Here is an 11,290-nt window from a genome sequence, read left to right as displayed (position 1 = left end):
AAAAAGGCCTAAAAATTTTAAGGGTTTTATTAGTAACAGCGGTTGTCAATAAAAACTAATTGGGTGTATTAAAATTAGTACCTTGTTGTTAGAAAAATCAGGGGGCGGTTTTTGATATATAATGTACAAGTTTTTAAATATGTAATATGTTGTTAGTGACAGCCCTAAGGGTTGTCTTTATCATTTTCCAAATTTTAAAAATAATACGAGTAATAAATTATAAATAAACATAGCATCCACGTTGATTAGGTGACGAAGATGGTGACTAGTAATGTGAGTAATCAATGTTGAAGATAGTGTATGTATTATAGTTAAATAGATAAATTATGTAAATAGATGAAGGAGTATATTTTAAGAGTTTAAAGATAATGTTTGGTGTAATTGACACAAAAGTTTGAAATTGTGGCTTGGATTTGGAGTTTGAAAATTGAACTAGGATATGGAGTTTTTATTTCAATCTTTTTTACACAAACTTTTTATTTTAAAGACTTTTTCAAGATTTTAGTAGTTTTTTACGTCTAAAAATTTTTAATCTCAAATGCATATTCAAGCAAGATATAATTTGAAAAGGATTTATTCTTAAACTGGAGACTTTTGAACTTCTAACAGTTCCAAAAGCCTTTTGCCAAACCGCCATATCCACCTCTAAGAATAAGTTATGGGTTTAATATCTAACTAATGAGAATATTCAAAGGTTCATTTCATATATAAACATATGTAATAATAAGTATAATTTGATCGGTTCATATGTGAATGACTTATTTACATATACATATTAACATATCAAGTTATTAAATCATAATTTAATGGTTCTCATGATTCGTTAAATATTTAAATGCTGAACTTTTTCCATACTTACTAATTTTAATACTTGTGTATGATTCACTTGATGTATTTTTTTAACTTTCGTATTGGATCATTAAAAGTTTACGAGAGTGAGTATCCGCGTGTTGCGGCGGTGAGATGGTGGGGGTGATAGGTCATAAAGTATGATAGCCAAATGCCTTAACCATACGGGTTCCGCCATCAGATTTAAAAATTCGTTGAAAGTATATCGAATGACATCTCTAATGAAAGAGTATGAAATTTTAAGAACATATATATAATTTTTATAATTTATCGATATACGGTTTGTGAGATAAAAAATTTTGAATTAATTGGAGGAATAAATGATTTATGGATGAGAAAGAAAAAAGATGATTGTTTGAAATTTGAGGAGAGAGAAATGGTATTTGGTAAATATATAAATAATAGAAGGGGCATTTTGGGAAAGTAAATATTAAAACTTAAAATGTTAGACATAGACTTTTTGCTTTATAATATATATATATATATATATATATAATATAGTATATATATATATATAGAGGACTAAATCAAAATTGATTAATTTAATTTACTTGATAAGTATAATTGTTCTAATTGATTGATACTATACTAAATTAACATTTTTATATATGGAAAAGTGAATGTGTAACTATTATGTGTACAAGTTTAGGTACGAAACTTATTAAACACTAATGTTTTTTAATATTTAATGTATGATAAATAATTGATTGGTCCTTATTTTTTATGAATTAAATATATCAAGATGTAATGAGTTCTATACTTAAAGTTAGGTACATAACAACTTATTTATATAGTGTATCCTTATTTGATTTCAACCTCATGTTGAATTTTTTAAATCTTAGTTATGCGAAATAAGTAACATACCTCTTACACTTACATTTTAGTTATGCAAAAAGCTATTAAGGGTGGGGGGAGCGCCTCGTCACTCCTCCCCTCCCCTCTCCGATTTTTGCTTCCCCTCCCCTCCCCTAATGCTAGGATTGCCTCACCACCCCTCCCCTCCCCTCCTCACCCTTTTTCTATTTAATTTAATTTCTACTTTTTTTATTTAAAATAATAACTAAAATATTTTATTTAATAATTTAAAAATACAACTTAAAAACACAAATAAAACACATAATCTTATTCAAACACACAAAAACAAGTAAAACATACAACTAAGGTGCCGACCATCCGTACTGCTCACAAAGGGCGCGTTTCTGCGCCAAAACCATCTCCAACATCGGCCCACTGAGGTGATCGTGTGGCCTGATCACGAAGTCCATTTCGTTCTGTCGCTGCTGACTCTGGACCATCCGTGTCATCTCCTCCCCCCGTTTCTTCCTAGCCTGCTACGCTGCCATATAACCTCGCCTTCTGCATCTGCATCTTCTCCTCCCGAACTTGTTTTCTATCCTCATTGTCGCATTTCAACTTTGCGACCATCTTCAAGAACTCCTCAGATGTAATGGAGTCGGAAGTAGCAGCCTGCTTACCTTTAGATTTATGGCAGGGCGGCACGGGTCTAGCAGCATGTACTGGTGCATCCATGTGGTTCCCACCCTCCTCTTCTTGCTCCAACTGGTCCTCATTCAAGTCAATATGGACTGATGCCTCCCCGGATGAACGTACATTGACATTTGACCCTTCCGTTCTTGCCCTTTTGCTACCCGACTCCTCACAAATCCCGTCCAAAGTAAGAACCTCCGACCATTTTGGCCCATTCCTCCAAACTTGCCACGTCTCTACATGCGGAAACCCGACTTGTTATTGTATTTCCGCATATACAATGACACGACCGCCTTAAACACATCCTCGTCATTTTGGCTACTCAACATCTTATTTTTCTTAACATTGTAGATACCACAAAAACCCGACACCTTATGCTTCAAATCCTTCCATTTCGACTGACACATTTCCGGGGTACGTCCCGAATCACGTTTCAAGTATGCTTCCATCTGAAACGTCACCTTCTTCCAAAACGATCCCGCCGTTTGGATGTTTCCGACGTATGGATCCTCGAAAACATTTAACCAAGCTTTTGCCAAACACGCCTCTTCATCCTTCCCCCAATTTCGACACTCTCTTTTACCTTTAACCGAGACTTGGGTCTCGGGTATTGCTTCTTCTTCTTCCTCCTCGACCTCCTCCTCTTCTTCTTCTTGAACCTGTTCGTAGTGTTGGGATGATGAACTACCCGTGAATTGCATAAATCCGGGTTGACTTTCATTCGCGAATTGCGTAAACCCGGTATTAATTTGGTGGACATTTGACGAGTTGGTTTCAAAAAACAAGGGATCCATTCCAGTCAAGAAATCATCAACGGACTGTTTATACGAATTTTCGGTGGTGTTTCTTTGCGAAGGAGGAGGTGGTGGCATAACATCGCGATTGTTTGGAGGTAGCAGGTTTCGGCGTTTTTTTGGTAGATTGGAGAATGCGGGTTCTTTTTGTTTCTTCTCTCTATTCATTTTTGTGGTTTTTGATTGTTTAGATTGAAAGAAAAAAAAGAAAAGAGAAAGAAAGAAAGAAAGGAAGAACACGGCTGAAGCAGAAAGAAAGAAAAGGAAGAAGAAAAGAGAGAGAGAGGAAGCCGTTGGGGGTGGGACCCTTTTTTTTTTTAAGTCTGTAACGTTCGAATCTATAGGCACAAAAACCGGCACAACGCTCCCCATTTCCCTCTCCACCCTACCGGTACCGGGGGGTCGGCGCGGTGTGCCACCCGGTACCGGTCCGGTACCTATTCCGTCCCCTAGGCGCTCCATGTAGCCTTAAGGCACGGTTATCATGTTAGCTGCTTAAAATTTTTTATCACTCTAGGATGCAAAGTTTCTCGTAATCAAAAGTTCATTTAAAATTGGCATCACCCTTCAATACAGTAAGCTTCACCTATTAATTTTACTAGGGTTAAACCACAACAGATTAATAACTCTTCCCCTACTAATTGGTGCAGGGCTGTGTTATGAACTCTTGTATTTCTTTCTCTCCATTAACGTATGTACCATTATCCAAGAATTATGTTGCTTTATAATGAGATTTTTTGTTTTTTGTCAATTGATCATTATTTTGTTATGTTCCAAATCAACCCTTTTTAAAAAATGTTATAGAGATACTGCTGTTCTGTTATGTGGATGTAGTCTTTTCAGTATGTATTTGTATAGGCTCATGGTGTTATATGTTATTAAGAAATTGACCCAGGCGTTCAGAAATAAAAAAAAAAAAAGAAGATTTTCGATAGAATTTTGATATAGGGAAAATTCCAGTTGGAAACTATATCTTCTAGCATATTTTCGACGAGCATGAAAGTTACTGACAAAAATTCCTTTAAATATAGTTGAAGGAATCCATAAAAATTCTTGACAAATCGTCTACAACAAATTTCTATAGGAAATGATGCCGTTATGTATCTCGCAAATAATATGAGACATGATATTGCATGTACAAGTGTTAGCAAGATATAATTCGAATCCAATATGTAGACACTAAAATGAAATAAAACTTGGGTCTTTTCTATCGAAAGATAAAAGTTCCCAACTTGTTTGGATGGACTCATGATGGGTAAATGTGAGAGCTATAAGCTTAAATTGACTATATATGTTGGATAAATATGTTATTTTTATATTTAAGGAGGGGGTATATAATATTAGGGTTTTGTTAGTGACAACCCTTAGGGTTGTCAGTAAAAACTAATTGGGTGTATTAAAATTTGTACCTTGTTTGTTAAAAAAATCAGGTGGCGGTTTTTAATATATAATGTACAAGTTTTTAAGCATATAATATGTTGTTAGTGGGCTGTCATTATCATTTTCCTATAATATTTACCATTAAACAAATTATGTTATCTTCTCAGCTATCATAAAACACCACATATTTTTTCTTACCACCACCGCATTACATTGGCACTATACTAGTTCCTTTATTACACAAACTGCCTTCGCTGTGGTCTGTAAAATTTTATGTGACATGTTTCTTCCCTCCCAGAAACTATATAGCATCCCCTTTGGTCAGGTATTTTAAAACCTACATTTACGGGAGTGTACAAACTCCCAACACACATTCTAATTAGTTTAAATGCCCAGATATACATATGATTTTGGAGTTCATGTTACTCGATGACAGTGAATCAATCTATATGGTTTTAAAAGATAGAAGAACAAATTAAGATAAAAACATCCAAACTCATCTTTTTCTAACGGTTCCTTGCAGCATCTCATCGTACTTTTCCTTATAAAGTGCCAAATTCTGAAGATACAAAAACGAATCATATTAGTTATTAGCCATAAAGCATAGTAATATTTAACCCTAAATACAACAATGATATGATCAAGCTTTTACTTATCCCCAGTGTTGGTGAAAAGCCCAAAGAACAAAAGCTCCTGCGAGCGTTACATATGCAAAGCGGATGATATCGAGGAAAAAAAACTTAAAAAATATGCAACATTGTGAAGAACCCAAATCGAGTCATAACATTCAAATAGCTAATACACTAATATTTATGGTCTAAAATAACAATGTACCTTTTCAATTGTTCATTGAACAATTTTATTTAATTTAATTTAAAACTTACATATGTGTCCCAGTTTCACCATCCTACAATCGGATTCGCGCAATATAGGTCCCAAGTTTGATATATGCAGTCGTCGATTCCTCTAATTCTTATTGCACGTCCCTTGATATGTGTAGGTCCCCTATAATGGCTTTCTTGTCGGAAAATGTGTATTAAGACGAAGTTAGGCCTTGACTTTCCCAACATAAGAGCTGATTTGCACAATTTCCAACGAGGTGCACATTTTTAAGGGACCTACACGTCTCAAGGGACCTGCAATAAATATTGAAGAAATCAATGATCTCATATTATCGTATTTGGGACCACACATCTGTAGCCAAAGACCGTCATTCAAGACTTGCAACCTTCACTTCATATATCACAGAAATTCGGTGCTAGGATGGTGAAAGTGTAACACATTCGTGTGTTTTAATGGATTAAAAGGGAAGAGATTCGTACAATGACCTTGGAGGGACATTTGAAAAAGTAAGTTGTTATTTTAGACTATAAACCAATTTAGAATTGTTAAAGCAATTATTTATTCGTCCATTAGTAAGCACAAAACTTTTACTCTACTAGATAGCAGATAGGCCTTAAATGGGCCTGAGCTTGGATGCATAGCCATGTGCCTTAGTGGGCTTGTTTATTGGGTCTGATATAGATACGAAAACATCCCAGCCTTTGGGCCAGTGCGCTTTAGGGCCTAAAGGCTCGCTTTTCATAGGTTATCATCTGATAGCAACTATATCAATAACCCTGGTACTTATACCAAGATTCCACCAGACAGAAAACCAATTTGAGTAGAGTTGAATATGCAATAACCAATGAGAGTATGCATTCTAGTGTAGCAAAAAACAAGTTGTCCTTATAAGATCGTTATTCAACCGTGGTCGAGTCTTTGGCAAGAACCAACTTTATTTGTACAGAATGAAAATGCATACAATAAAGTTATTCCTAAGCACACAAATGCATGAAAGCAGCCTAATAAAAAGGGTCGATGAATGCACATATTGTTTAAATACGAAAATAAGGATATGCACTGATATACCATGGGAAACACCCTAAACAATATACACTAACAAGCATGCTAAGAAACGGAGAGCAGGTCTACATTCAAATATCACGTTTGATGTTTGGCAATTTCCATTGCATTCTTAAATCAAGACACTTCATACTACCAAGTTAGCGTAATAAATAATTATCCAAGATCAATTAAGATCAGTGTCACTTAGATAGTTTAGTTGCAGGATGTTGGACAGGTCAATTAGACAACTTAGCAAGCAAAACACATAAATGGCATATGGTGTACATGTGAATATCATGTGCAGAAAGGATTAAGATCCTCTCAAGTTGAAACAACTTGAGTGGTCAAGTTGGAGAAACTTGAGAATCCCATCCTTGCAGAAATGGTCATCTGTAGTTCTGTACCATGTCTTAGCAAGTAAAAAACTAAAAGCGCTGGCAAAAGGGTCCGAAATTCATCTCATATACTCAATTATTAATCAACAAGTTATGCTTAAATAGAGTAATGTATGCCTTCCTAAAACCGTCCTAGAGTTAACCCACTCATTTTGACACCACAAAGCTCAGGTATTCTGCGCTATCAGTTGTGGACTTATGGTCACTAACATTATGAGTTATGATGAAGAGTAAGGCAGATGAGTGTGTTACTGATCTTCAAAATTTGATCTGAAAATGCAATTTCTAATCACCGCCCCGAGAAATAGTCATTGTTTAAATTTGTATGTCACCACCTACAGAGTCTATCCAAAATTAGATAGTTATGTATCCCTCAACCCTCTGCACTTAGTACTCCAAAATAGAAATGTATTCGTAAGATAATGAATACATTAAGAAGGATGCACTGGAGTTGTGAGCCCATCAAGTGGAATAGCCAACTACCTTTTTGGCTAAGATGCTGTTATCTTAAATGTGGGTAAAAGGGGTTACCCTGGTTAGACCCATTACCTTAAATGTGGATAGCAATGTTTTTGGCATACAAATGGGACTCCCGTATCTCTGTCAACCTCACGTGACACAAATGCACGGATGCTTCGTACACAATTAGAGCTTCCCCCATTCCTCTTCAATACCTATGTGATATAGTTCTAAGTTGAGCGCATATAAACCCCTTAAGTTTTTCTTGCCCACCGATATGAACACTCAACTTACGTATTAAATTTTTCCAACATACTATTTACACTGACCTTGACTATAGATCCGTTCTTAATAGTTAACCCCATTCATTACAGTAGATCACACGAGAATAAATAGCAAACTAAGTAGCATCAACAATATCCACAATAAAAATAACGTTAGTAGAAGTCATAGTAATAATAAAATCATAATCATACATCACTTATTGGAAACATGTTGAGTCTTGTATACCAAATCAACGACTGGCACAAGAAAGAACTAGAAGGCATAAATATCATTCCAGTGAAGTCGCTAAAGTTCAGGAAACACGAGGCATATATATTTATAAATGCTTGTGCATTCTAATATTTGATACAACTGTTTACCGTATGCTAGTTTTATATTCTCATCTAGTTGTAAAACACTGCACTGTGTTTATTCTAGCCTTCACTAATGATGTGCATACTTGTTAACAAATAACAACTATACAATCAGTAAACATACTGTTACCAGCCAGTAAAAAAATAAGTAGAGACAGATATTTAGTGCAATTAAAGTCATATCCAATGTAATAATATTATGATAGAAAAAGTTCAGAGTTGATACCGAAGTATAAGCATAAACGCCAGCCTCCTTGGGTCCTGGAGGACTGCCCCTCCTGATGAACTTTCCATCCTTATAGATGTACAACATTGGCACACCGGTAGAAAGCTCTAAGTTGATAACCTTTTAGCAAGAAATAACACAATCAAAATAAATTACAAAGTTGTGGAAGGCATGCCCTCACTGCAAAGACAGATTCGTTACCTCTTGAGGAGTTAGATTATCAAGATACATAATAATAGACCTCAGGGAATTTGCATGAGCAACAACCATCACATGCTTTCCAGCCATTAGTTGAGGTTCAATCTGTAAAACCTTTCTATTAAACATGGCAGTTCTAATTTTTAAAGCATGACATCAAAGTAGTAAAGTTGTGATGTGCACAACCAGTTAAAAATACACAACAAATGAATCATCTTACATTGTCTTTAAAGTACGTAACAGCTCTTCCTAAGCACATTTCCAAGCTTTCCCCATTGGGAGGCCGTACTTCATAACTTCTACGCCATTTGTAAACTTGCTCTTTACCAAATACTTCAGCAGTTTCTTGCTTGTTAAGCCCTTGTAGATCACCATACCTGACAGAAAAAAGAAAAATATCGTAAACAAAACAAAACAGAAATAATAGTGCTGCCGACCCTAAAAAAAATACGATGTTTTGTAATCAGATAGAAAGGAAAAGGGAAAGATAAAAAGACACACTAGATTACATTCTCTCATTTAATTGCCATGCTTTAATAACTGGAATGGACTGATTTTTGGTGTCTTCACTGTAGATTCGGTTCCAAATTTTTGCTTCTTCGTTTTCATTATGAATAAATATAGGAACCTGCAAGTCCAATTGCATTTTATGTCAAAGATCACAACAGCTATATCTTATAACAGGTTAAAACTAGTATCCAATATATATGTTACAGAAAGGGGTATGCAAATATAATAGAAGGTATGGTGCTTATAAAGAGTACTTTTCTAAGCCCTCCAGTCTAAACCGGGATCCTAATGTCGCATCAAAGGCTTCTTTTTTGCTGTATCTGTTTTAAATTAAGAGCTTTAGCAAACTTTATTAAGAATAGAAAAAAAATACCTTCTGGCAGCAGTGTTGTGTGAGGGCAAGCATAGCTGTCATTTGAGAACGAACCAATGCTGATGTGTACACAATGTCGAACGGGATTGTACTAATTCTTTTGCCAGCTTCTATTGCTTCTTCAACACCTTTTCTTGTTAACGGCACATCAACGCAACCAGTAAACAGATTCTTTTCATTCCACATTGATTCTCCATGTCGAACTATGATCAGAGTTGATTCATCTGTCTTACAGAATACATATGACAAATTGAAGAAAATCATTTCAGTAGGTCAAGAAAACACAAAGAATGCATCGTAGGGTTGGTTAAAAAACATAATCATAAGACTAAATTATAATAATTTTGTAATCATATTTGACATACTAATAATATGCAAGAAATATATATATATATATATATATAACAAAAAGAAAAGGTATATCAGGCGAATTAAACCACATAAACCATCCATTTTGTCACCTTTACCAGACCTATTAGCTTCTGGCAAAGCAAGGTGAATAAATCTAAAGAAACAAAAGTGTTTGGCTCTGATTCTAGGTTGTCACTCACTTGCCGATAGTAATTCAGAATCCTTGGTAGGCATGGAGGTTGTGATTGAATCACAAAGGGTAGAATCAAATCGAGAGCTTTGGGTGGTACATATTTGCACAGGCCAGGCTATTTTTCGTAGTGATACTTTATCGAATCCTTCATGCTTGAATAGTAAACCCAAATGATGCTTCTTTAATGCTGTTCTAGAGCCAAAATCGCCAACATTACTTTGTACCCAGCTGGTCCCAGTTGCTTGTTTACAAGCAGTCAAAGCCATTCTGATCATACACCAGATAACTGAGTCAATAAATTACTATTACTATAACAAATATCTAAATCATATCTCGCCATATCTAAATCACCATCGTGAGTTTTAACCTAAATCATATCTCGTCATATCTAGATCACCGACCGTTGTTTTTGGTTATGTTGGAGATACACAAAACTTAGAAATGAGCCGATTTGAAAAGTTACCATGGTTTACGGTTTACCAAAACATAAAAAGGTAAACTTCTTTTAAGAGGGATATAGCGGAAAAACACTTTATCTATTTAACATAATTTAGTAACTTTATAAAAAACAAGCAGGGCCAGATCATTAGAAAATCCTTTTGTCTTTGTATATACAGGTCAAGCGTTCGATCTTCTTCGCTTTTGTCAAAATGCCCGGAGGTCCTCTGGAAAAGGTCTTTCTACCTTTGGGTAGGGTAAGACCGTCTACATCCCAGCTCCTCATATCCCCACTCCCGGCAAAATGACCAGAGGTCCTCTAGAAGCACTATTTCTAACTTTACCTTTGAGCGAGGTAAAACTGTCTACATCTTGGCTCTAGGAATAACCATTGATTTTTTTATATATATAATAACTGGTTTCTAAATAAAATTATATAATCATTTTGGCAATCTACCAAACTAGGCTTCCTAGTATTTCCAGTATCATGGAAAATTATACTATGATGTTGGCAACAAACTGAGAATGTAATGTAACTAGTTATACATGAAAAGGACAAGATATACTTACCTTTAGATATAGACGCAGGATCATGAAAAAAAAAATGATTTCAAAAATCTGTTGATATATGTGTGTGTGTGTGTGTGTATCGAAAGGTACAGTCCGCCTCAATGGATCATCGTATACTTTCCCACAAGTCAAAGATTTGCTAAAACTCACAAAATTTGACCTTTTTTCCGGCCTTTTCTGTATTGGGCCAAAAGAACTGTGCCTTTCGAATTAAACGTTCTCTTTCATTTGTGTCTATTTATTATTTATTCTTTCGTCTTATTTTAAATATTTTAATTTCATTGTTGAAGTGTTTTTTCTTATTAATTTTGACAATAAATATTTTTTATTTATATTATATAGTAGTTTGATTGATGCAAATTATATCAATAAAAAATATAAAATCCAATCTATTCATATAAATTATAACAACTTTTCTATAATACAAACAATAATATTTACAGTCAAACTTAAAAAAAAATATTTAAAAAGTCAAACTATGATACTTAAAATGAGATGAAAAGAGTAATAATCAATATTAAATATAAATAGAAGTTTTAAA

At 34.7% G+C, this 11,290-nt stretch overlaps 1 protein-coding gene across 1 annotated transcript; it reads right to left on the bottom strand.

Moving 5' to 3' along the window:
• Positions 1 to 4,743: 4,743 nt before the first annotated feature.
• On the bottom strand, positions 4,744 to 10,930 carry LOC122589413 (2,3-bisphosphoglycerate-dependent phosphoglycerate mutase 1-like). The gene is made up of 8 exons (XM_043761707.1): positions 10,750 to 10,930; positions 9,749 to 10,008; positions 9,198 to 9,421; positions 8,824 to 8,942; positions 8,535 to 8,691; positions 8,318 to 8,419; positions 8,117 to 8,236; positions 4,744 to 5,070 (listed from the first exon to the last, which is right to left on the bottom strand). The coding sequence occupies exons 2-8, from the start codon at positions 10,005 to 10,007 to the stop codon at positions 5,008 to 5,010; spliced, it is 1,044 nt and encodes a 347-aa protein (XP_043617642.1). The 5' UTR covers position 10,008; positions 10,750 to 10,930; the 3' UTR covers positions 4,744 to 5,007.
• Between the last annotated feature and the right edge of the window lie 360 nt (positions 10,931 to 11,290).

The sequence above is a fragment of the Erigeron canadensis genome, chromosome 2 (assembly GCF_010389155.1).
Source record: "Erigeron canadensis isolate Cc75 chromosome 2, C_canadensis_v1, whole genome shotgun sequence".
NCBI lineage: Eukaryota > Viridiplantae > Streptophyta > Magnoliopsida > Asterales > Asteraceae > Erigeron > Erigeron canadensis.
This window is presented reverse-complemented; position numbering and strand designations above follow the sequence as displayed.